Source organism: Gymnoscopelus microlampas (genome assembly GCF_963454915.1).
Source record: "Gymnoscopelus microlampas genome assembly, chromosome: 5".
NCBI classification, from domain to species: Eukaryota; Metazoa; Chordata; class Actinopteri; order Myctophiformes; family Myctophidae; genus Gymnoscopelus; species Gymnoscopelus microlampas.
Window position 1 is genome coordinate 23,689,246 of NC_139942.1, and position 27,804 is coordinate 23,717,049.

Below are 27,804 nucleotides of genomic sequence, written 5' to 3' on the forward strand. Positions count from 1 at the left end.
TCCAGACACACTAATCATCTGCTTAGACAGAGTTTGGAACACGGTTGGCTCATTTGAGATTTTGTTGCGGCATGGACGGCTAGCTGAATGGATGGCTAGCTCAACAGATGACTAGCAGTTGAAGCCCCCAGAGGACATATAGAGGGGCAGAAAGGCATTTGGGAGAGGCTGCCAGTCCCCCCCCCCTAGGGGGCCTCAGCTTCAGACCTGCCTGACAAATGACTGCAGCACACTTGTCCTTGGAGACTGCCGTGCTCTAGTCTAGCACATACCAACAACTGTTATGACAGGGAAAGAGATAGCTGTGTTTGTGCGTGTGTGCATGCATGCATGCGTGTGTTTGTGTCTTTTATTTTCACCTTTTATTTATCCACATAATGTGTACTGAGCACAGCAGCACAGGTGTTCTTTATTCAGCGGCATCCTGGTACACATTCTGACAGTGCAAAAATTCAGCTTCAGCCTCTCTCCTCTCTCGTCTACTGATGGCTACTGAAGGGCGCCAAACCATCGGCGGTTAAGTGCCTTGCTCAAATTTGGTCATTGAGCGAGCGGAGGCAGTCAAGCCTAATTTAAGCCTAATTTATACTGTGTGTGCCAAGCCGTGGCTCATGGCTCATAGCTCTGTACTAGATACTATTGGAGCTATGAGCCATGGCTTGACTCACACAGTATAAATTTGGATTTACAGTTACAGATAGTTTTGGGCCTGTGTCACACACCGAAAATAGCCGATCGACAAGCTCACAGCGTGTCACAGCCTGACGCGTTGTGAGCTTGTAGATGAGCTCTGTTCGGTGCGCGACACCACACGCAACGAAGTATATCAAGCTCTTTTCTCGTTCAGTTTTCCCTGCTGCTAATATTGTCTTGGACTCAAACTAACATCCATAGGCGCTTGGGTAGCGCAGTGGTAAAGTAGCTGCCTACCACCGCGGAGGTTGTGGGTTTGAATCCACCGTGGTGCATCCGGTTTTGTTGAGTGTCTACACGAACACAATTGGCCCGTGTTTGTGGGAGGAAAGCCAGGTGGGGAGGGTGATAATAGTCACTGCACATAATCCTATGGGCACCTGTCTGCAGGGCATGTTGGGCGGGAGGAGTAGGACGAAGGCTCTACGTCCTCCCGGTGGGGCTCCTCACTGGTAGGTGTGACTCAGGTGTAGGATACACCACAGTGACAACACAGAAAGAAATGTGTGTGGGGAGGAATCAATTGGCATAACAACTAAATTGGGTAGAAAAAGGGGGGAAAAAGAAGAACTAACAACCATACAGTCACGGCCACCTCTTTAACCTTCAGGCTAGTGCTGAGGTTTCATCTACACATACTGGTCACTCTTTCACATCTCCGCTTGTGTGTTAACCACTTAAATCCTATACTTAGTTGACCGGATACCCCAGGGCACTATACTAGGCCCCCCTCTTGTTTTCACTCTACGCTAAAATATTCAAAATGGCTGAATACAAGCTTGTTGATCTGCTATTTTTGCTGAATGTTAGCCCCAGAATAGGTACGCTAGGGTTCAAAAATGTTTTAAGCTGAACTGTGCTCAAAGTACCTCGAGGGTAAGCAAAGGGCTCCAGAGGCTGACCAAGAGCTGTCAGTTGTGGTATTAGAGAAAGAAAAGGTCATGCTGGCTCTGGGAAATGGTGGGTGATCCAAAAGAACGGGTGCATTGTCCTCTGTCTGTAAAGGTCTTTGCATTGTAGATGCAACTATCTGTTGTTTAAACCAGCTATTGTCCCTTTGCATCTGGCCCGCAAGCTGTCATTTGATGTGGGTGGTTACGAGCTATCATTATGAATGTCAAACTAATTGGCAAGTAAAACATGACCTGCAACAATCCAATAGCACATTCTGCCGGCATTTATCTTTACAGTTGGATAATTCACAGGTACACAGTTGTAGTGAAAACATGCATTGCATTAAAGGACAACTGTTTTTTTACAACCAGGGTTTATATTTTAGCTTGTAATTAAAGTAAATAAAAGATGAGTGTTCTTTTTTTTTCATTTACTGCTTTCTATAGTTTTAGAATGCGGGGGCATTCTGTCCGGTGGCTAAATATGTATTTTTTACACAATAAAAAAGGTCCTGTGGTCTTTGATGGCCAGATGTGAGTTATTGGGGGCTAGAAGAGCTACTGTAAATAATAATAAAGAAAACGCCAGGTTATTGTGTAAAAAAATACATATTTAGCCACCGGACAGAATGCCCCCGCCCACTGTAAAAAAAGATCGCGAAAATTGCTAAAACTATAGAAAGCAGTAAATGAAAAAAAAATAACACTCATCTTTTATTTACTTTAATTACAAGCTAAAATATAAACCTTGGTTGTAAAAAAACAAAGTTGTCCTTTAACATTAGGGAAGCAAAGAGAATGAATGCATGCAACTTTACGTGTCACGTCACCTTCGTTAATGCCATGATCGTATAACCACCAACAACCAAAAAAACGGGTTATTGCCACCCGACGCTGCGTTCCTCCCTAATTGTACAGCCACCTTACCAGACAGTTGGTAGACAAGTCCATTCTCACCTCATAAACCTGCAAGCATGAAAACAACTTCGACACATGTGGAACCCAGAACTCTGCTTTGACCTTATTAGACTTTTGTACTTGATCCCATTATGAGTGTGAGGAATGTTCAGACAGGTTTTCAGGAAATGGGATAATATGCAAGCATGTGAGCCCATGTCTGTGCTTGTTACGAGAGGCTATTTTGTTATTATAGGAGAGGCATGTCCAAGCCATGTTACTCTAAGAGCTGCTTTGAAGATGAAGGGTTTGCGGGTCTATAGGATCCATTCACTTTTAATTTGACTCAGTTCAAATATATACGTACAGTTTTTAGCATACCAATAGCAGCCTTAAGTCTTAATATATTGTTTTATCATTTAAAAACAAATAATTTCGTTTTTTATCTCCTGTATTTGAGAAACATTAATTTGCTGTGATGATTGAGTTGAAAGTCTACTGATCCCAAACCCTATTAAATCAGCACATGACTGTCCTCATGAAAACATGTTTAGGTATTAGTTTTGGTAGCCTACTCTAAGGCAACTATACTCATCATGTGAACATACAGTACTTATCCAAAAGATTTCTACTAACTGACTACATTAATGATTCACTAGTAGTCACGCAAATCCATCTTCCGACCGTCACACAACTGCAGATCCCATATACTTCATTGCAGTCCATTCTGTCTTGAACTATCTTTTATGCGAAACGCAGGGAAAGAGGGTTTGAATGGGCTGATAATGATATATGTTTAAGCCCTAGCTCTCCTGTAGGGTATAGGACATATGACGGGTTGGTGTCACGTACATGATGCAAAACACAACTGCTGTACTTTTAGCCACTTTTTTGTACTTTTTTGTGTGGTATATTTTTCTGACGTTTATAAACGGAGAACAACTGTGCGCTGAGACTGAATTGACTCAACAAAATTACTGTCATTTTTGTATTACCGAGTTTGTGTGGTATGTTCTCCACCAGTCTTTCCAACAGTTTCTCAATATTCCAAATAAGTGTTACAAATTCCAGTACAGCCACTGTAATTGGCAAATAAACTGATTTAGTATTTTCTTCTGTCCGACAGGCTCAATTGTACTCCCTGTGCGGGGCTCTGTCCCAAGGTATGTATGGGGTTGAAAACTGTGGATTCTGTCACAGCCGCCCAGGATCTGAGAGGATGTACCGTCCTCAACGGAAGCCTGGTCATCAACCTCCGTGGAGGAAGTGAGTATCCTTGGAGTGTTTCCAATGAACTTCAAACAACAAAACAAACAATTTGATTGGGGTGATTCAGTTCCAGATCGTGCGAGAGAATCCTGAGAAAAGTGTGAGAGAGGAAGTTCTTTTGTTTAGCTATTTAAAAAAGAAACACAGACGCACAAGGTATCTGTGACAAGACTGATTGTGACAATACAAGACAAAGATTGTAGACAATGATGAATTTTAAGACGGAAACGGAGAGTAACTTGCTTGTCAAGGACAACTGTAGGAATGTTTCTGTACTGACAGAACAGCACTGTTGAGAACGAAATGCTCAGGTTAATTAAAACAGTGTTAAGAACGAGACAAATAAAGATGCTGCTTTTGTCATAAAAATATATTTTATATGTCACATTTTCCCTTTGTTTGAAATCGGTAGCACTTGCTATACATCCTATGTGTATAACGCATCATGAACATAAGGCATTATAATCTGCTCATTACCCTGTATAATCAGATTTAAAAGAAAAAAACAACCAATTAAACAAACAATATCAGATATGACAAAACAAGTAAACAACAAGACAGATGACAGGATACACAACAGAACAAACAGACAAGACAACAGAACACATAAAACAACAGAACATGTAAAGCATAAGAATTGATCATTAAGTCAACACATAAAGATCAATATCATGAATGTCAAAAATGTCATGATAGTATACAGTATATTTAGAGTGATTATTAAAGGTTAAATGACAATGTTATAGTTTTTAATTAGTTATAGACATGTACATACACCTTCAAAATAAGAAGTCTAAATAAGACTCAATACTCATAATACTTTATAACCATAACCATAACACATTATAAGGCATTTTATAATGACTTAAGTGTCAAGTGCTACCAACCTATCAACTCAAATTGAATGTGGGTTTATTTTGTACGACCAATCATCACAACTAACAAATTATTAATTGACAACATACAAAATTGCATTATCTTTTCCACAAACATTTTTCTTCATCGTTTGTTGAAGGCGGTTGGTTCTCGGACAAATGAGAACACGCTGGTGTGACAGAATGCCTGCAACAAGACTCTTGTCTGCAGTGAAATAATGAAGCATGCTGCACCACCACCAATGGTCACTCAGTGGTTTGTCACCTTGCTCCTCTCTCTAGACAACATAGCGGCCGAGCTGGAGGCCAGCCTGGGTCAGCTGGAGGAGATCACTGGCTACCTGACCATACGGCGCTCCTATGCGCTTGTCTCCCTCTCCTTCTTCCGCAAGCTTCGTGTCATCCGTGGTGAGGTCCAGGAAGTCGGGTGAGTCTGCTCGGTCCTCCGTGAGTCCCTTGAGTCTCATCCTCGCCATGTTACAAAACCTCATCCTGTAATTATAAGTTAAAAGCAGAAAGACTGACCTTTTTCGAAATGGCTCTTTGCGGCGGCTGTTTTTAGTACATCTTTCCCAAATCACATATATGAGGGTTTTAGGTTGTAGGCTTTAGATTTCGGTTGGACAGTAGAAGCGGTCTAGCTCAGGGGTCCAGTATGGCACCAACACTGGGTCAGGTTCACTTGCCACTGTGTCACGCCATGCTAAAAATGTAAGCACAAAAATATAAGCAGTTGTTGCACTGTAAAGAACTTAGGCTTGTAAATGTCCGCCGGATGCCACATGTAAACCAAACCAAACCATCTTGATGATTTGTGTTGTTTTGGATACTATGCTCTTTGCCATATGTAAGCTGAAATATGCCCCTCCATTTGGTATAGGGCTGAGTAATTAACCGGAATACTGATATTTAGACATAACTTAACTTAATCTTGCTCAATTTAGGTTAATCGAGTCATCAAGAAGCAGGCTTTTTGGCCCGGACGGCTGGCTTTTGTTTTTACTATATCGATTAGTCTGATTAATAAAGTTGGTTCCTGCTTTTTCTTTTAATTTAAAGCAATTTTGAGTACTTAGAAAAGTGCTACATAAATCTGAGTTAATTTTAACCCTGTGATACTTTGTTGTATACTTTGTTGTACAATGGTGGCATACAACAAAGTATCAGGTGTCAACATGTCACATCGCAAGCTTGTAGATCGTCTATTTTCACTATTTATTTTACTTTATACGTAATTGTTCATCACCCTGCAAGGCCCAGTGTGATCGCACGATCACATGTATGTTTTATAAAGAAATGAGTTTAAATATTTTTTCTTTTCTGTTATTTTTTTTGTTTTTCACCTCTAAATCCTCATTGGGTCCTATTGTTTAGTCTTACAATGCCATTGGCCAGGATATTTGCATATAAATACCCCCCACAGAGCCAGGAATCATCACAACTTGAAAAGAATCTGGGCCTTGCAGGGTTAATTGTAACCGAGGCAAAAGTTTGAAATAATCCTGATATTGATTTGAAGTCATATCGCCCATTCCATTGGTATTCATCTGGTGTTCATTCTTCTTTTTCACCCCTTCATCAGGAACTACTCGTTCTATGCCTTGGACAACCAGAATCTGCGTCAGCTGTGGGATTGGTCCAAGCACAAGCTGACAATCCGTCAGGGACGCATGTTCTTCCACTACAACTCCAAGCTCTGCATGTCTGAGATCCGAAAGATGGAGGAGGTCACAGGAACCAAGGAACGTCAGGTCAAGAACGACATTGCGTCCAAGACCAACGGAGACCAGACCTCATGTAAGAACCAGAACAAATATAACTTATATTCTGAATTAGGGGTGCAGCAGTTAATCGAACTAATCAAGTTAATTGATTACAACAAATAACCAATAATCGACTTTAATTCAAAATAATCGATTTTGTGGGGAAATGGACATTTCTATTTGTTTTACAAATAGTGAAAATAGCCTGGCTTCAAGCTCACAATGCGTCGCACCAAGAAGTGTTGTAAGCTATTTTTCGATTTGAAAAAATATAATATAATTATTTCAAATCAATTCTTTGATATCATTTTTTTAACAAATTATCACAAAAACATGCTTCTCGATTAATCGAGAAAGTAATCGATACTAACCAATTTCATCCACTCAGGAGAGAGAACAATATAGGATACAGGATAAACAAGTGAAATTGGAATTGATGTAAGAAAACAATGAATGACTAGACAAAGTTGGAACTGGAATATGTAAAATTTAAGCCAAAAAATGGGTTCTCTCTCCTGATTGGATGAAATTGGTGTGAATTGGTGTGAACATATATTTTCTGTTTCCTAGACCTGGAGAGAACGGGGAAACCCCTGTTAGTGAGTAAACACTCTATAGCAATGATTGCTATCAGAATATAGAAAAATCACACCCTGTGTGAAGTGAGTGGTGCCTTGCTTAGCTCGGCTAACATGTTCAATCAGCCAAGCTAACATGTCCAATGTTAGCTTGGCTGATGGCACTGATGTCACTTTGAAACATGTAAACAATGTTTCAAAGTGACACACCTATTTATAGGGCTCTATTTCGTCATGCGTCTCGCTAGCCAATCAAAGCACACCCTTTCAACAAATTGTCACGTGTCACGTGATGCTTGACCAATGTTAGCTTGGTGGACACACGGACATACAGACATACATACATACATACGGACACACAGACAAAGCCACGTATAGGAGTGGTTGCCTTCGGCACCACTCAAAAATATAACTTTAAGCACCTTTTAAGTGAAACGTAACACTGGGTGATTAAAAATAGAAAAGAGAAAACAAGTCGATGTCACGGTGACCTTGCACACACAAATCCAATTAGTATCAGAATGATTTCCTATGGTGGTTGTGAAGCTTTTCCTCAGTACATAATAACCCAGCCTGCGGAGATCAAGCTGATGAAGTTTATGTGGTTACTGCGAAATTGTGATCCTTTCTACCCGCGCATCTCAAACCACAATTACTATCCTCGTTGAGAGATCATACCAGAGCCAGACTACATCCTTGCTCTGTGCACTAGTATTTTTGAAATAACACACAGAGTCAAGGGAAGAGACTTTTCTTTTAAGAAACAGAAGCCACAATAGTATTTTATAAGTTAAAAGGCTATGGATTGAATGCCTTACACTTTTCTGACCAAGCTATTTCCAAAAGGGTATTTCACAACTTATTTGACCGCAGGCCTTGGGTTGAATCCTTTCCTTACCTTCTCTACAATGTCCTCCTCATTCCCCTAATAGCATGAATAACGATGATAAAATACATAGACGGTATTAGGCAGATTCTTTGAGTTATTGAAGACAGTTTCTCTGTCCCTCAGGTGAGAACAAGGAGTTAAAGTTCACTCAGGTCCGCACTCTGAGCGACAAGATCATAATCAAGTGGGAGCCCTTCTGGCCTCCAGACTTCAGAGACCTCCTGGGATTCATGGTACTCTACAAAGAAGCGTAAGTGACTAAACTTTTTTTTGTCATCAACCAGCCACTGTGACAGGTAGATTTAGACCTTTGCTGGCTGTGTTTTTAGCTTTTAAAGTGGCTTGTGAAATGAAAAAAGACTGATCAAACACAGGGCTGGCTTCCTGCCAAAGCGGGTAGTAAATCCACAAACGGGGCATGAAGTTAAGTCTTTGATCACTGTGCCACTGTGGCAAGTGGATTGAATCATTAATTTGGCAATTATAATCTTTTATTTTTGTGCGGCTAGTAGTTTTTTAGAGTGATCAAACATAATCCCTTATTGCCCTGAAGAAGGCCATAAAGGCCAAAACATGTAGGCTGTTTTTATTGTTCTATGATGAACTTGCATTTATAATTAGAGCTTGTTAACTATTTTTGGAAGATGTGCCATGTTTTTTTAAACTGATCTGATCAAACACAATGTTTGTTCCCTGCTAAAATAGCATATAAACTGGACTTAATGGGAACAAATTTTGCATTCACCATTTGTCTGGTGGTTGAAGTTAATTTCAAGCCATGCTGCTTTAGCCTTCTAAAAGCACTCACAGGTACTTCATTAGCCCTTCACTGACACTGTTGTTGCAGTGATGGTTTTCTAGAGCACCATGTTCTTCTGTAGGTTGTGATTAGTCACGTAAAACTGACTTGACTGAATTACTCAGTTTTGTTGTTAGTACTCATTGTACGTATTTATCCAAAATTGGGTTGACAACCCTATGATGCTGACAGATGCTGAGAGAACAGAACACTAAAGAAAAAGTAAAAACAACATAACAATGCAGAAAATATACAGAATCGTGAAAGAAATCATTCTAAATGTTCATCCCGCATCAGACCCTTTAAGAACGTGACAGAGTTTGACGGCCAGGATGCCTGCGGCTCCAATAGCGGGTGGGTGATCGCAGACGTGGACCCTCCACCCAGGGCCACTGAGGGAGGCAGGGAGAAGATGGAGCCTGGCCACCTTATCCTACCACTGAAGCCCTGGACACAGTATGCCATCATGGTCAAGACCCAGCTGTCGGCCTCCGACGAGAACCAGGTTCATGGTGCCAAGAGCAAGATTATCTACGTGCGCACTAACGCCACCAGTAAGTCTCATATAAAGTGTATTTTTCAGTGTGCCTAATGTTTATCTAGTGGTGAAGGTTACTGTGTCTGGATCCACATGTAACCCTAGATGGCCTAGGACTGGCTCATTTAAATTACAAAATAAAAAAATACAATAGGTGATGGACTGGCCACTTTCCTGACAAAAAAGAAAAGAAAAGTACAAATAAGCAAGCAATAGTGATTATTCCTGCTCCTCAGACACATCTCTTTGTAATGGTTTACTAACTTGATAAGTTGATTGATATTCTAGAACTGGGGGTAGATTCCTGTCAATATATTATATTATATTATCTTCAATGCTAGACAATATATTAGATCATATCAGGCCGCAGCTATACAGTACGTACATCTGAGGCCAGGTAAAAGGTGATGGAATGGCACATCATGGCTAAATTTGTAACTGAGTAGACCGCAACATATAATTGGTGTAGAACTGAACAGGCTGATCATAGTACAGACGAGCAGGTGTCTGACAATGAACTCTTTTTTTTGGCGTGAATTCATGCTTTCAGAGCTCATTTATTTAGCCTATTCAATCGGGGAACGCATCTGTCATTTTAGATTTCTTTGGCTATTCAAAAATAGCAGATCTACAAGCTCATAGCACTGCACTGAGTGCTTGTAGGTCTGCTTTTTGAAAAATCGTGAACATTTGTGCAAATCTTTGAATATATACAGTATTTTGCTACAGTATATCAGTGGTGCTCCAACCATTTCTTGTCAAGGCCGCCGATCCCCATCGAAATATGTTGTTCCAGAGACCCCCCCCCCCCAGAAGCAAAGATTTGAGTTAAAAAAAAGATATATATATTCAAAGATTTGCACAAATGTTCAAGATGAGCTTGTAGATCTGCTATTTTTGAATAGTATACAAATGATGGTTATAGCTAAAATGTAAAATGTTCCCCGATTGAATGGGTTAGTATAATTCTCATGGTGATCCTTCAGTGTCACCGTGCATGTCATGGCACTGTCGCCTAGTAGGCCTACAATCAACATTCTAAATGTCAGATTGGCAGAAAGTCCTTGGCACAAGAACAAGGAAGCGGAAGGCAGATGGCACGATTTGCCCCGGGGCACTACCAACCTACAGGGTGCTGCCTCATGCAAGGTGTCTGCCTCAGTTATAAATCTCTTCCCTGACATCTAATTGCACTCATCACCACCACCCATAGTGTGTGTGGTTTTAGACCAATAAAAACCACATTGTCCTGTCTGACTGGCTTCCTTTTCTACGGTACATGCATCTTTCCTCCTAGATAGACCTTGTTAAACATTGCATCCCTCGCACGATACAGGCCGCGAGCGCAAGGCTGCTGTTCACCGGGTTCACTGGTGAAACTTAGTCTGACAATGCGGTCAGACCAGTGTGCTGTGCCTGTCATCACACAGCAGGACAACATAATCGCGAAATGACAATGAAGTGTGTCTCTGTTAATCTCCCCGGGGTACATTGTGTACTCATCACCATACACACATTCAAGCACACCTCCTCCGTACTTCTGCTGAACTCTTGCTAATACATAAATCCATGACGTAGAAATATCGCCCTATAAATGTTGGTGGCTGTTTTGTTTGTTTTTTAAACACAGAAGAGATGTGAAACTATGCGAAGTCTGTTACCTTTAGTTTTACTACCTACGTCAAACATCTGATTCATGCAGCATGAATTAGCACCTGCTCTACAAAGTCTGTACCAGACGTACAGACACGTTATGATGACACCAGACAACAAAGCTTGAGTTTGTGTTATATAAAAAGAATGGGCAGTCCACTCTCCTCTGTATTGTACTTTTGCTGAAATAAACATCATGAAAGCTGAGAGGGAGACGATGTAGGGGAGGTACAGGAGAGAGAGGGCTCCGTTGGGCATCTGGATTCTGTCCTGGCCTGCCAGCAGGGTCTGTGTGTGGTTCGTCTCCAACCGACACCAATAATAGAACGTCTACGACGCAGTTGTACAAAGATTATCAACCACTATAATTTAGAATACTGAGAATAGATAAGAATCAGTGCTGTTATTCAGAGTTAAAGCCTCCAGCAAACATATCAATTTGGGCTGCCTGGAGGCTGGTAGAATTAAGAGCTCTACCCAACAAGGCCTGGTGTTTCATCTTCGCACCATTGTTTATGCAAATCTCAGATTCTGGCATAGACATCGAACTGAGCTTCACTGGACAGGTCAAACACAGAAATAACACCAAGCGAACTATATGGCACTTGATTAGTACATTGCATCATATGACATTATTAGCATACCGTATTCGTTTTGTAAAGTGTTTTATGCATCACACGAGTTGGTGTAAAGGCTATCTGTTTATTGCCACAAAGCCCTCCAAAAATGGTTTAAAAGGTTACATTTGAAGAGGAAATGATGGAGAGGTTGCTGCAGACCCCTCTTTTGACAGGCGTGTTTAGTTGAATGCAAGCACACCAGCATACACACTGCCTTGAATTCTAATGGACACATTCTGCACCATTCGCTGTCCCCTGGAAGCCAGCAGCTTGGACCTGTTTTGAAATTTTAATAAAGACAATTAGTCCATTGGGAAGGAGGGGTATCATGCACCCCTCGGAAATATACTTCTAATCAGTGTATCTAGATTGGACAAAATGTGTACAAAATGATGAGCTATGTTAAAAAGTTGTCAAAGTGTCCCATGTACCATTTCTATGCAAATTAATGACACCGTCATCAAAAAATCTATTTCACTATATCTCAGCCAATATTGCACTTAACTGAAAAAATAAGGGATGTATGTTTTGAGGGTCAGGATCATAATTAAACTATTCTTAAAGTGATCACATGTGCCTGTGGCATTGCTGGTGTGCGAACTAGTGCCGTCCTTACAATTATAATAGACAATACAGTTCACATGTTGGATGTGTGCCTTCAGAGCAGAGTAGCATGGAGGAAGGCGAGCCAGGTCGACCTTAGACTTGGAAGTGAGTTTCTCGTCCTCCCGCACCATTTTGTGCAGTAACTTGGCACAGATGTCGTCCACTGAAGTCTCTCGACTCTGTCCATACATCAAACGGGTGATTTGCTTCAGCACTTCAGGCTTGCCATTCCAGTCATCACCGAGCTGACTAAATGCCTTGTGAACCTAGGGGTTCTTTTCCCTTTTCTTCCCTTTGAATGCACTGGTGCAGTCTTCTCCACTTAACACATATAATCCAAGAAGATTGGCACAGTAACACTGAGCACAGTAACACAATCGAAATTATTAGTATATTTCCAGGGGATGCATGATAACCCCTTCCTCCCACTGGACTAAATCTCAAATTTGTAAAATTCTCAAAACACAATTTTGTTTCTTTTGTTTTCTTTTTGAACAGTTTTTGCATTCATTTCATTAATCAAAATGTCAGAAAATCTAGAGAATTTCATCTAAAAAAATGCTGGAATTCTTCATAGATAATGGCCTCCAAGTTGCTAGCAAGAGTCCACACAGTCCCTGAGTGGGTGATATCTTATCTTCTTCAATAGCTCCATTGTGGTGTATGTTGTGCCAGTGACACAAGTTGGGTTTGTGTGCCCTTTTCATTGCCTTATTCAATATGAACAGAGCAACAGATCGCTCACAGATAAACACCCACACGCTGTGCTTTATCGTGGGCATTAAACCACAAAGGAATAACAGCACAATGGCCAAAAGAGCACAACGTTTGGGGAAAGCCCAAAGGTACAGTAGCCACAGAGTGCCACCAGGAAGTGAGTCTTCGCTCAAGGTCCAGGGCTGGGTTAATTTAATCTCACCATCATTCAAGTCACTTGAATTGCACATTAAAATTATTACAATGCAAAAGAAGTATGCTCAACCATTCAATATAACCACCATGAATTCTTGTGTACAATTATGACATTTAGACTGTTTTAAGGGTCTCTAGGACAGAGATATTTGAAATGGGGGCCCATGACCTAATGAAAGTCAATTTGGGGGTCTGTGACCTGAAACATTTTCAATACCCCTGATCTAGACTTTGAATACTTTAATGACGTTCTTAATATTCAGACCGATTGAATGCATAGAGGTTCAATTTTCTTGCTCAAGGACACTTGGAGGAGACACACACAGTATGTAGCGGTTGATGAACACATTACCTGTAGCAGTGATCAAACGTGACAAGTGATGTTATGCAGTTAGCAGTATATTGTGGTACCACACTCTTTCCAGAACAATAACCAGCTCTATTCATTAACCCTCATTGGTGTTCCTGTGGTGTCTCCACAGAGCCCTCGGTGCCGCTGGACCCGATATCGTCCTCCAACTCCTCATCTCAAATCATCCTGAAGTGGAAACCTCCCAACGATCCCAACGGCAACATTACTCACTACCTGGTGTTCTGCCAGCGCCAGCCCGAGGCCAGCGAGCTCTACAAGTTTGACTACTGTCAGAAGGGTGAGTCAGGCCATGCAGCCAGCGTCTGTCTGCTCGCGTGCGTGTCTGTAATCCACGTAGTATGTCTGTGTATGTGATACAGAGACACACTCATCACAGCCAGCCTTCCATTAGCCAGACAGCTCTTCACATTCTTCATCCCCTCGAGGAAGCACTTCAACACCACAGTTACCCCAGAGACACTGACCTGTGGATGACCCCCCCCCCCCCTTTAGATCTGACCTCCCTGAAGAAGAGTAATGCACGTTTAACCACTTTCAACTTGGCATCCCTATTTTGGGCATTTCATTATAGGTAAACTTTCAAAAAGTAGCGAAAACAGCAGGTCTACAAGCTCACGGCTACAGCTTGTAGATTGGCTATTTTCGCAGAGTGACACCGTCGTACAACAAAGTATAAAATAGGGCTTACTGTAAGTGGTTAGGGTACAGGATTTATTTGGGTATTTCGGAGGAGATTCATTTAAAGTACTGAGCTCAGTCGCACATCAAAGCTCATCTGGGATCCCGCATCACTTAAACGTAATGTGAACACGACTCTGGTGACTTTGATGTGCGGACGCGCGCGTCAAACAACTGACACAGTGTCACACCCTGACAGGTGGAACGCGAACAATTGGATCTGCTCTTTAAGCGGACTCAAGTTCAGGCAAAGTTCAGACCGATGGAATGGTTACTGTCATAGCCTGACCCTCATGTGCACACCGCCACTGTAGAACTCCTGTTTGTACAGTATGTGTGTGTCAACCTCAACTCCCTCAAGATGCTAGGCTGTGGGGAGGTTGTGTTACTGCTAGTCCAGTGGTTCTCAACCTGTGGGTCCGGACCCCCAGGGGAGTCCCCACGTGATTTTGGTTGGGTCCCCAGATTACTTTTTAATACCTAAAAAAAAAAGCATTACTGCATCAAAAGTAATCAAAAAACTAGCAGGGACGCTGGAAGTAGTTTAGAGCAAGGGGGCTGTAGAAGGTGGGGGGTCTTTTTTTTCTTTCATACAACGGCGTAACAATGAGCTGCAGGCAGTGCACAAGCAGGCTGCATAGTTACTAGTTATTTACCATGCAGCACAGCATGCACACACACACGCACGCACGCACGCGCGCGCGCGCACACACACACACACACACACACACACACACACACACACACACACACACACACACACACACACACACACATATACACATACACACACACACATACTACAAAGACAGTGTTCATGTGATTAAAAAACAAACAAACACATCTATTTTATTCCCCAAAGTTGAATACATTATTGTTTTAATATATATGTGTGTATATATACTTTAAAAAATATATATATATATTAAAGTCTAGTTTGCAGCGTCCCTGCAAACTAGACTATAAAAATGTATCAAACATTGGCCAAATTGTCAAATAATAAAAGAAAGAGGCTAAAATTGTGAAAATAGCCAATCTAGGCCTGGACCACTGGCGCAGCGGGGGGTGGACAGTGACTGGCATGCTCCTCCGGATGTCTGTGCACATATCTGTCTGCCTTTCCAACCATACGTTTACACTTATGCTTGTTGATTCAGTTTGATGTACAGTATTTCCCGTAACAATTGGACCTACTGTACTGTTCAAACTCTTTACAAAGTCATTCGCCAGTTCAGAGATCAATGCAATGGTTCCGACTGTACTGTATGTACTGTATCTGTCTAATCTAGGAACCCATTGGCTATTGTCTGATGAGGATTTAGTGTCTGGGGTAAGGGACAACGTTTCTGGGCTTCCGTTGTAGCCAGCGGATATCCAGGCCAAGCCTTCCACTACCATGTGTGTGTTCGGTTGTTGTTTACAATCGGATTAGCGACTTGAGATGCGAGGATGGATTTGAGAGATGGCGTGTAGGACCAGAAGTTTACACCTTACTGTGTGTGTGTGTGTGTGTGTGTGTGTGTGTGTGTGTGTGTGTGTGTGTGTGTGTGTGTGTGTGTGTGTGTGTGTGTGTGTGTGTGCATGTACAGTAAATGTGTTTGTTTATATGCATATGTACATGTCTATTTCACTGTTATCGTATATATCTGCATTTGTTCCTCATGCTCGCCGTGTTCTCCTGTAGCCTACGGTATGTTAACCCATTAAGACTGGGAACGCATCTGTGTAATTTTTAGATTTATTTGGCTATTCAAAAATAGCAGATATACAAGCTTGTAGATCTGCTATTTTTTTTGAAAAATCATGAAATGTTTTGCAAATCTTTGAATATACATATATTTTAAGGCGAGCATTTGTGCTTCTGGGGGAATCTACAAATGTCTTATAAATCCTAACAGTTTTATTTAATTTTATTACTTATGTTGCTATATATCTGGGGTTCTCAAACTTTTTTTCATGTCAAACACCCCCAAAATTATATGTATTTATCCGTGGACCCCCCCCCCCCCCTCCAGGGACCCCCAGAAGCAAAGATTTGAGTTAAAAATGTATATATATATTCAAAGATTTGCACAAATCTTCCACGATTTAAAAAATAAAATGCATATGTGCAAGCTCATATACAGTACTGTTTTTCAATGGCCAAAGAAATCCTAAAATGACACGGATGTGTTCCCGGTCTTAATGGGTTAATGCAGTGCTGGGCAATCTAACAAGCTCTGAGATATGATGGATTATAATGAACCAGTGGATCTAAAAAATATTACCTTCATTGTAGAAATGTTCACCAAATGTGCGTTCTCAGGTTAAAGTTGCCTCAACTTGAACCTGTTGTATTTACAAGTATGATTGTTCTGAATAAGCATGAGAAAATCTGACTATATTGAGATGTCAACGTTAAATATCAACATTTGGGCCATGAATATCACAGTAACAAGTCATATCCTCCAGTCACATGTGCGTGCACTCAGTGTCAACCCTTCCTGGTCTGCAGGGATGAAGCTGCCGTCGCGTGTGCCCACCCAGGTGGACAGTGACGAGGAGCACAAGTGGAACCACACAGAGGAGTATGGACAGGGGACCCGCTGCTGCTCCTGTCCCAAAACCGACAAGGAGCTGAAGAAGGAGAAAGAGGACTCGGAGTACCGCAAAACCTTTGAAAATTACCTCCACAACGAGGTCTTCGAGATAAAGTAAGTAAGACGGTCTAATGCATTGGTTCTCAAAGTGGGGTCCGGGGACCCCCAGGGGTCCATGGGGGGTACCAGGGGGTCCCCAGCAAAATGTGTCAATATGGCGTCACAATAATCTTAACCTTTTATTCTTTGGCTATTCAAAAATAGCAGATATACAAGCTCATAAGCTCACTATGAGCTTGTAGATCTGTTATTTTTGAAAAATCTTGAAAATGTGTGCAAACCTTTGAATATATATATTTTTAAGCGAACATTCGTAACTCAAATCTTTGAGTTACGAATGAGATGGGGGTCCGCTGCCAAATACATATCATTGACATGATATGACATGAAAATGTTTGAGAACCACTGGTCTAATGGATCCGTCTCATTTGCAAGGAACTGGAAGCTTCCTATGTAGGCAGTGGTTTTAGGATGTATGTCCGCTAGAGATGTGCGGATAGGGTTTATCGTCAACCGAATCCGCATATATATGTTCATTATCCACCCGCCATCCGTCCGCGGTTAATTACACCATCCTATTTCTAGATCCGCACCAACCGCATCAAATTATTATTTTCCTGACGTTAGTTTTCTTACAAACTATGTTACTCACCACTGTCTGTCGTGATGTAGTGACTGTATACAATCCATATCTATGGTAACAACAAGACAGAGCTTGAAGCTTCATTTATTTTACTTTCGCTTTTAACTTGCTTTGTTGCCATGTCAGCGTTTAATAAGGGACCAGTCGAAATTTACAGAAGGCGGTCCCTGGAGGAAAATAGGGGAGGGTCATGCCTTTCTAATTTTAGTACACGGGAGGGTCAGCTAATTTTACTTTGAATCCAAGGGAGGGCCATGCAATTTTGAATTGATAAAATAGTCTGTTTTGATATAGCTTTTTAGTACAGCAGAACAGTGGTCAATGACCCCTCTCTATTTCAAAGGATACAAAGGATTCAAATCCAGTAACATCTTGGTCTATTTAGAATCAATGAACTTGTGCAGATGCCAGCCTAGCTCCACAAATAAAACCAGAATCATCAGGCCATAATTGATAGCCTAATTTGTTAAATGTAGGCCATGGGTTTTCAACTGATTATGAACCAGGGACCACCACCCTGACTGACGGGACCACTGTTGTGTTGGGAGGGGGGATATTGGCGTGAAAAAAAAGAAAAGAAAAAAAAAATCTTTTTTTTTTTAAAACATGTCCAAAACCCAAGATATCATCATCTGAAGATTTGCAGCTCCATCCACTCCTTGTTTAACTTAGAACTGAAAAAGGCTGTATCTCGCTTCCTAAGCACTTTTTGTTTTCTGTGAAAAAAACTCTGGCACTTTTCAGAATCAATTCTGAAATAATTCTGGCAATCCTGGCACTCAATGAGTTAAGGCCTTAATTTAATTTGTTAATTTGAGGTGAATTAAATCATCAGAAACACAACAGTCATTATTTAACTGAGATATGCTAGTGGTCCAGAGCTCAGAAAAGATTGAGAACCACTGATCCATTCCTTTCCCATGGTTGCCCCTATTCTGTTCTCTTAACCTTCCATATTAAACTAATGTTAACTGATTCATTGCAACATATGTATGAGCAAGCACATGCAATTGATATGGGCACATTTCCTACTAATGATGACTCAACCAGGTAAACTGGTACAGTTTCCCTTGAAATTCTAACTCCCATTTCTGTGGAAGTTCTTGACATCCGACTTCCAAGTAACTGACAACATTTATGCGTCATCATACATCATACTGTTTCTCAACTAGTGGTCGATAAAATAAAATATAATACAAATCTTCACTTTCCTACATTACTAAATGCATGGTCAGGGACCACATGCAATACCTTCACGGACCACCAGTGGTCCACGGACCACCAGTTGAAAACGATGTAGGCAACAGTGTTGCCTACAAGTTCACTTTCCACATGTCAAGCTAACATTGGTCAAGCCTCACGTGACAATACGGTGAAATAGTGTGATCTGATTGGCTAGTGACGTATAGCGGCCTATAAATACATGTGTCACTTTGAAAGAGTCTTAGCCTCTTTCAAAGTGAGGTAAGACAGGAATAATCACGAAATGGCTGAGAAATGGCGGATACTGTAACAATTGGATAGGACACTTACACAGACAGGACAGATAGGACACTTACACAGACAGGACGGATAGGACACTTACATAGACAGGACGGATAGGACACTTATACAGACGGATAGGACACAACACAAGTCTGCTGGCGGAGACTTGTGCTCCGAGGAGCACTTTTTCTAGTTAATGTTCTTTTCTCATGTATCATCAACATTGGCCATCATCTTTAGTTTAAAATAACAATTATAAAGCACTTTAAAAAACAATTACAAAGTGCTTTGTACACACAAATAAATACATTTGTGCAAGAGAAGTGAAGTTCTCACTAACTATAAACCCATTGTTTCAGAGGACACATAGACACTAATATAACAAATATAATCTAATATAATATAATATAACACTGCATAACTACAAATTCCAAAAACCTCATATTTTTGTCATCTGGACTTTACCAACCATGTGCAGCCTAGTTATTTCCAACAGCTCAAAAAAAATCTATAATACCAGATACAGTATAATACCATGTAAACAATCTTAGATTAGATAGGCCTATTTGAGAGTGCAGAGGCATAATTGCTTTGATGCATGTCACATTAACGAGCGTCAACGAGCATCAGCTGACACACAACACCTCCCTTCTGCAGTGCTTTAAACTGAAAGTGACTGGAGTCTGTTTCATTTCTCTCCAAAATACCTTGAATATGATGGAAGACATGATTAATTATTACTGCGATTATGATAAGCTTTACATTTCATATCATACACCATAAAGAAAGAACTCCTATAACTCTCACCGGCCAAAAAAAGAAATTAAAAACATATTATGATACAGTATGACATCATGGCAATACCTATCGTCACATTTTAATACCACGATAGGCTATATCGTGGGACAATATATCCTGACACTCCTATAGGCGGGGAGGGTTAATCCTTTTTTTTTAATCACTTGGGGAGGGTCATTGATTTTTTTTTTTTTAGTCAAAGGGAGGGTCATGGCATTTTAGATTAGGGCACACACATTTTCTCCAGGGGTACCCTTCTTTAAAAATCGACCTGTCCCTAAGCGACTTTTGGGGTAATTTGGTGCTTGTTTTGGGCTTGTTTTCATAGACCTTGCTGCTTATTTCTCTCGCAGAATCTGGCAATACTGGCTACAGCCGGTACAAAGACCCCTTGCCGGTCAACGTGCAGTAGGCGGCTAATTTGTGCCTGATGTAAAATTACTTAATATTAAAATAGTACAAACGCACGCACAACGAGATTTCGTGCTTTTCAAAAGCTATAATAGGCCTATAGATTGATATATTAATGTAATTCCCACATTTTTTCACCCGCGGTTTATCCAATATTAATTCATTATTATATTTTTTATTGACCCAAATCCACCCAAGCTGCGGTTAACTGCGGCAACCGCGGCTAAAACCGCCTTTTATGCAGGCAGTTCTGTGATCGGTATGTTTGCACTAATGATTGTTGACTCTGTTTAATGTATTTGCTGTAATGATTGGTCATGTGTTGCACCCGATCCATTTTTAACACCAATCCATACTTGACGACAGCTGACAAACAACATGGTTTGCGAAGAGTCTGTCTCGTAAACAGTCATTTGGGAATTTGGTATTTTTATTTTGTTTTTGTGAGTTATTATATTTAATATATTCAATATGATTAAGTTTACACTCAACTGTTCCAGTTTAAGAAGAATGGAGCCTCCCTGTCTCTCCAGCTTTTTATTAAGCACATGCATTTGCAGGTCAGGTTACCTACAGTATGTTATCCAATCAGGAGAGGGAACCCACACAAGTTACAGATTAAAGAAGTCATTACACAAATAATTGAGCAGACAAAATTGGACCTGGAACAATATAAAATTGAAGCTGATAAATGGGTACTCCTGATTGGCTGAAAATGTGTTATATATATATATGAGAATATAGTGCTTTAACCTTTTAACAAAAAACACTTTTGTTTTAATCAAAACATATCACTTACCCAACCTTTAACTTTGGGTCACATTCCCATGTCAGTTAAGGCTCACATGCACCCTCTTGTGTTGAGTATTAAGATCCTCCCTGCATACTGTAATGCCATTCATGGACAACTTGAAATGGCTTTGTCTCTGTCTGGTGCACAAGTTATCCTTAATTTGTAGTTTCAATAAAGGACTGAGGTGAAGGTGATCACTACAAACTAGTTAATAGGTTATCACACCCTATACACGTTCAGGTGGTAATTGTATCCACAAAACACGTTCGCAAATCATACTGTTTTGGCGTCTGGGTGGTGCCTGGGCCACCACCACAGACACTAGGGGTTCAATCCGGTTGGGCTGGGTGTTTCACGGAACACAATTGAATGTGTTCACGGATGGGAAGCCAGCACTAGTGACTCCTACAGGTTGTTCTGCAGGGAGCAGAACTGGGAGGAGTAGCGTGTTCTTCTGCATACATTACATTCATTTAGCAGACGCATACGTTCTCCCGATGAAACTCCTCACTGTCAGGTGTAGAGAAGCGGCTGGCGACATCATTTGTTTTCTGCTCCGATGTAGTTGTAGAGTACACTGACCATATGTGAAGGTAAAACTGGGACTTGGCATAACGACTAAACATCCCACTGCGTCTTGTTTTGTGGGAAACAACGGAATGCATCTAGAAGGGATCTTTACTTTCCCTTGCTTGTAAAAATTACAAAATGTTGGGTTTGTCTGTATACGTGTTTATTTTTGTGAGGTGACATTTAGCCCAGAGCCAGCATGACATGACAGCTTCTTTCCCCCACCACAGACCCAACAGACAGCGGCGGTCGGTCATGGGCATCGCCAATCGAACGCATCCGTTCCTTACCACCGCCCCGAGCACACCTGAAGGCACACGCAGGCCCGGGGGAGACAAGGGGGAGGAGGATGTGGAGGAGGGGGAGGAGAGCTTCGAGAGCACCAAGACGGAGGTGACCAAGGAGTCCACCGTTATCTCCAACCTGCGGCACTTCACCAGCTACCAGATAGAGGTCCATGCTTGCAATCACCCCACCGACCCTGGACGCTGCAGCATGGCCGCCTATGTCAGCGCCCGTACCATGCCCGAGGGTAAAGACACTTAACATTCAAGATGGGGGATTTATAAGAATCACATTTTATTTGCCATGTGCACAGTATGTACAAGGAGATACAGTACTATAAACGCATCCAGTTAGTGCAAAATAACCTGTTTATTTTTCAATAGGTTTAAGCACAAGCATTAGCATTTATTTACATTTACAATGAACAATTTAGGCGTTTAGCTTATCCAGAGCATTGCATGATTGGAGTAAATGGCATGAACTCTTGTCAGCTAACAACAGGGAAACAGTCAAGTAAATACAGTGCCAAGAAATTCATCAAGTGATACAGTACAAATAGCAGGTCAACATCTGGGGGGCATCTTGGGGTATCTAGGAGAGTTATTAATTATTAGCATTTATTTCTTTATAATCTCTCTATAAGGGATTTTTCAGGGAATACACAGAATGTTTCTGTAAGTTGACAAATATTTTATGTGCATATCTAACCCTAGCATACCCTCACAGAATGACAGTGCATGTCTTTAAGAGCAGTTGTCCACAGGTGATGTTAAGTCACTATTACTAAAATCTTTGTTGAAGTGGATCGGGATAATAAATAACTATCCACCAGTAGACATCCCAGTGGAACACAGGTTCATGGTACATACCATGTACTTGAAATGTCTTGGGTTTGAATCCAGGTCCTGACTGCTGATCTTTGTTCTATGTTTTATGTCCCTGCCTTATATTCCTATGGCACCACTATACTCTTATCTAATAACAAAAAGATGAAATCAGATACCTTCCTTGATAGAGCACCACAGAAATTGATATCCACATGGGTAGAGATAAATGCTGTCCGGGTTATCATATCATCTGTGTGAGGCTATTGTTGGCGAATACATCCTGCACCCTAGAGAGCCATTCATTTTGTCTTCCTCAGACAAAGCTGATGACATTGTGGGGGCCATCGTCTATGAGGTGACAGAGTACACAGTGCACATCAAATGGCAGGAGCCCAAAACTCCCAATGGCATGATCATCCTGTATGAGGTCCACTACAAGAGACTGGGGGATACTGAGGTGAGAGGACACACACACACATACACGTTTCTGTTACTAGCAAGTAGGGTTGGGCCAATGAAAACAGTATTGATTATTGCAGGAGAAAATATTGATTGAACTAAATTAGCATCACAAATAATATAATTTATGAATAAATAATGTTTGCTATTACAAAATATGTTTAAACATAAGGGTAGTATCTCTACTCTAAATGCTTTCCACATTTAGTTCCTGTGAGGAAAAATAACCATTTCAGACAGTTCTAGAGATATGCAAAGGGCAGATACACAGATTTCAACCATTTATTGTAAAAAAATAAAATAATAAATGAAATAAGACATTTCAAAATAAATTAACGTGCACACACATTTACTCTCCCAGAGAGAGAAAACACACACACATTTTTATTTGCATGCTCCATTTTCCAAAACAAGCAAAACACAAACCTAGTCATTTGATGGAGTTGAGAATATAATTGCACTCATCCAGACCATGAAACCACCCACACTGGTACATGCTGCAGCTGTTTATTCCCTCAGACACTTTAGCCCAGAACAAGATGTTGTTTTGAAACTGGACCATTTGGTTGATAATAGCCTTAATGGAAAGGTAGTTTTAGCACTGCTGCATCCGTGCCGTCTTTTAGTTACCATGGCGAATGTTGCCTACTGTCTGACTTGTTCTTGCTGACTGGTATTTGCCGTGGAAAAGCAAAACTAGAAGAAAAACAACTCTGATTGTCCTTCTGTTAAAGCACATTTGCACAGATCCTCTTTATACATATAATTGGATGCTATCTCTCTCTCTCCCTATATACGGTATATATATATATGTATATATATATGTATATATGTACAGCACAAATAATATGATGCATTCTATATATAGTATATATGTTTTTTTGTTTTTTTTAGGAGCTACACTATTGCGTATCCAGGAAAATGTACAAAACGGCCAATGGCTGCTTGCTGAGAGTGGTGCACCCTGGGAACTACACAGTGAGGCTCCGGGCCACGTCCCTGGCCGGCAACGGCTCTTGGACCGAACCCACCCACTTCTATGTCCAGGACCTGAGTAAGTACTGTCTGACATGATGTCAAACCTCACACAATGAAAATCTCATTACAACCATTTCATATGCAGGGTGGCATTTATGGACACTGGACAGCAGCATAGCATATGGAAAATGTATTTTATCTTTTCCGGATCTGCAAAAGTTTGGAATAAAAAACGACAACAATTGGACAAGTATGGCACAAGTACTGCTATAAGAGTCCATCATATACTGTATAGACCAGTACACAGTGGTGTTGTACATACATATCATAATAAACATCAGTGACAATCTTCAAAATCCATAAAGAAATTAGACAGACAGGAATAAGTTGCATACAAGTTTCTTTTTAAAATGAAAACACTGAACACTGTCTCCATGTGACTTATTACTTTTTTAACCCTCCATCTTTATTCCGTTATCATCAACAGATTGAGGGATGCTACTTATTGCACATTCCATTCAGCCGACAATCCTTGACATTTAACCACTTAAGCCTGATTTATACTTGAAATAGCTCATCTACAAGCTCACAACGCGTCGCATTGCAAGCTTGTACATCAGCTGTTTTAGAAACTAATATGGAAAATCATTGCCTGCCCAAAATAGGGACGCCAGATTTAAAGTGTTTAAAATGCTGTGGGTTTCATTGGGGGATTTGTTTGTATTTCACTTGATGAAGATGTCTCAATGTCTGTGGTGTTTTGACAGGGGTGGACCCCACCAATGTGATGAAGATCGTCATTGGCCCCGTCATCTGCTTCATCCTCCTGCTGTTTGTGGCAGGAGCAGGATTCATTATGTTTAAGAAGAAGTACGTTGTACCCCATTTTCTTCATTCACTTCACTGGCCTCGTGTCATTTAGATTCTACGTGTACAGAGAATTCACCATATAACACATATTCTTGTACTTCCCAAAAATGGTTTGTGAACAATGGGGAGGAGGGGGGGATAATTTAATGGAAAGGTAATTTTAGCACTGCTGCATCCGTGCCGTCTTTTAGTTACCATGGCGAATGTTGCGTACTGTCTGACTTGCTGTGGAAAAACAAAACTAAAAGAAAAACAACTCATTTAGATTCTATGTGTACAGAGAATTCACCATATAACACATATTCCTTTACTTCACAAAAATGGGTTGTGAACAGTGAACAGTGGGGGGTAATTTGGAAGTCATAAAATGCTGTTTATTTGCGTATATAGAACTCCGAATGTGCAGTAAATTTTACATATATTGTCATTCTATGAAAGGAAACATTTTCTCATGGATTGACAGTCAATCATTTAAGTAGTCAGTCTACTTCCTCTGACATACAGTAATTGAAAAACAATCCATTTTATAAGTAAATCATAACAGAAACAGGTCTTCAGTAAAGAAAGCAATTTCTCATGTACTGAGTTTACTACTGAAACACTAATGTGTTTTCCACATCGTATTTCATGCATTTGCCATCGTTCAGACTCTTTAGCATTACTTTGGATAATTTTCTCTCCTTTTTTACTCTCTTAGGCAAACTCAAGTGCCAAGTGGGCCCATCTATGCTTCTTCAAACCCAGAATATCTTAGTTGTAATGATGGTAAGTAATGAGATTAAACTTTTATCCTTGATAGGGAAACTCTCAATGGGTTAATAGCCTCTGCTTGAAATGTTTACCTCTATGTGGAAGAGGACAGCGCAGAACACTGAAACAAAAATGTTGTCAGTGCACATACATATCATCGCTGTCAGGTAGAAACCACATGTCTCCATAATTCAACTTTTTCAACTTAAAATTGCCATACTACAATGTCATGCAAAAGTAACGTGTGAGCATGTAGATTGCTATTTTCATTATTTAAAATTGTAAGTGAAAACGAAAGGGGTTAATTATGTCTGTGGGTTTTATAAATATTTAACCAGTGAAAAGCATTAACAAGAACTTAAATAACAACTACGTTGGATCCATTGGAACACAGGTTCTTTTTTCCCCATTTCTTGAAAAGTAACGATTTTGGACATAAATGGTTTCCTACCACGACAGCGACAATAATACAGTACCAATGTTTCCGCAGTGTATGAGCCAGATGAGTGGGAGGTGCCCAGGGAAAAGATCAACATCCTCAGAGAGCTGGGCCAGGGCTCCTTCGGCATGGTGTACGAGGGTATTGCAAAGGACATAGTGAAGGGCGAGCCGGATTTACGCGTGGCGGTCAAGACGGTCAACGAATCCGCCAGCCTGAGAGAGAGGATCGAGTTCCTCAATGAGGCCTCGGTCATGAAGGCCTTCTCCTGTCACCATGTGGTAAGGAGAGACCACAACATCTGAAGAGAGATGTACTCTATACACAAACACACTCAGACACATGCGAGGAACATCTAAAATATGCCTACTGTAATATGACAGCTATATTTATTCTGGTACGTGGTCTTGCGTTATGCATGTTACAAGTACATTGTTATTACTCAGTGCCATTTCACAGTCACCATTGCCAACGACATAATTGGCTATATTTGATTCGGAGTCTAAATATACACGGTTTGGATGAGAGTTGTGCATGCTGGAGATGAGTGTGCATCCCACTGGCTTATTTTTATTTTTCTATTTATATCTCTAACTTTGCTCTTGGACTGGTTCTTCAAGTTATGTTTCCCCATTCCTTGTGCTGAGACTGATTGTTCTACCACATGACCTATTACAAGGTTCCTTCCTCACAGTGCTACTGTATAACCCAGTGGTTCCAGGGGCCCTCAGGGTTCCTTGAGAGGGTTCTAAATGGACCCTTACAGGTCTGTAACTCTTGAGAGCATACAAGTGGAACCATAGGTCCAGTTGGTTCCATGTGTACACTCTCAGAGTTACGAAATTATCGCGTTTGAGAACCACTGGTATAACCCAACAAACTGTGCCAACCATATCTAAGAAACCCCCCCCCCCCCCCTCCCCCCCCTCTGTTCCTCAGGTCCGTCTTCTGGGCGTGGTGTCTAAGGGTCAGCCAACCCTGGTGGTCATGGAGCTGATGACACACGGTGACCTCAAGACCTTCCTGCGCTGCCTGCGACCAGACTCTGAGGTACAGCCCACAGTCACCTCACACTCCATGCTGATGGTTGATTACTCTTATTATCCCCTTACTTTACTTGGAGGGATGGAATGATTACATTAACCCATTCAATACGGGAGCGCATCTGTGTCATTTTAGATTTTAGCTATAACCATTCTTTTATACTTTGGCTATTCAAAAATAGCAGATATACAAGCTCATAGCGCACACATATAGCTTCCAACGATAATCTCGGTTAATGTTTCCGATGCGCCTCGTTACTTCAGAACAACCCGGGCCGGCCACCGCCCACTCTCAAGGAAATGATCCAGATGGCGGCGGAGATCGCAGACGGAATGGCTTACCTCAACGCCAAGAAGTTTGTCCACAGAGACCTGGCGGCCAGAAACTGCATGGTGGCTCACGACCTCACCGTCAAGATAGGAGGTACGGTCAAGAGAGAGTCGCAAGAGTTGAGGAATCGGTTCAGTGCGGTTCTCAAAGCCTGATTTCTTAATCTTTGTCGTACATAGGTATCTGAAAATAGCCGATCGACTACTTTTATATCAGCTATTTTCGGCATACCCTCATCAGTCAGAGTGGAAATGAGGCATAAGTCTCAAAACATTTTGGTCAAGGAAAATGTTACGGAATACATCTAGGTTAATTCCTTTCCCTGAGGATGAACAATAACTTGCTTTGTTTACAGTTTATAAGAAAATACAGTTAGCAATTTGCTATATAGTAACTAGTAACTAGAAATGAATAACCATTAGCACTGCAATAAAGTGCACAATATTT

The 27,804-nt window shown here is 41.0% G+C and overlaps 1 protein-coding gene across 1 annotated transcript in view; it reads left to right on the top strand.

Annotated features, from left to right (window-relative positions):
* insra (insulin receptor a) overlaps positions 1-27,804 on the top strand; it is a 66,916-nt gene that overhangs the window by 32,927 nt on the left and 6,185 nt on the right. Inside the window, exons 4-18 of the mRNA XM_084058648.1 lie at positions 3,610-3,749; positions 4,910-5,054; positions 6,210-6,424; positions 7,981-8,107; positions 8,954-9,210; positions 13,468-13,635; positions 16,531-16,729; positions 21,606-21,907; positions 22,805-22,944; positions 23,841-24,000; positions 24,692-24,794; positions 25,492-25,559; positions 26,035-26,264; positions 26,923-27,033; positions 27,291-27,450. Coding sequence (XP_083914774.1) covers positions 3,610-3,749; positions 4,910-5,054; positions 6,210-6,424; positions 7,981-8,107; positions 8,954-9,210; positions 13,468-13,635; positions 16,531-16,729; positions 21,606-21,907; positions 22,805-22,944; positions 23,841-24,000; positions 24,692-24,794; positions 25,492-25,559; positions 26,035-26,264; positions 26,923-27,033; positions 27,291-27,450 — 2,525 coding nt within the window. The remainder of the gene's footprint in view (positions 1-3,609; positions 3,750-4,909; positions 5,055-6,209; positions 6,425-7,980; positions 8,108-8,953; positions 9,211-13,467; positions 13,636-16,530; positions 16,730-21,605; positions 21,908-22,804; positions 22,945-23,840; positions 24,001-24,691; positions 24,795-25,491; positions 25,560-26,034; positions 26,265-26,922; positions 27,034-27,290; positions 27,451-27,804) is intronic.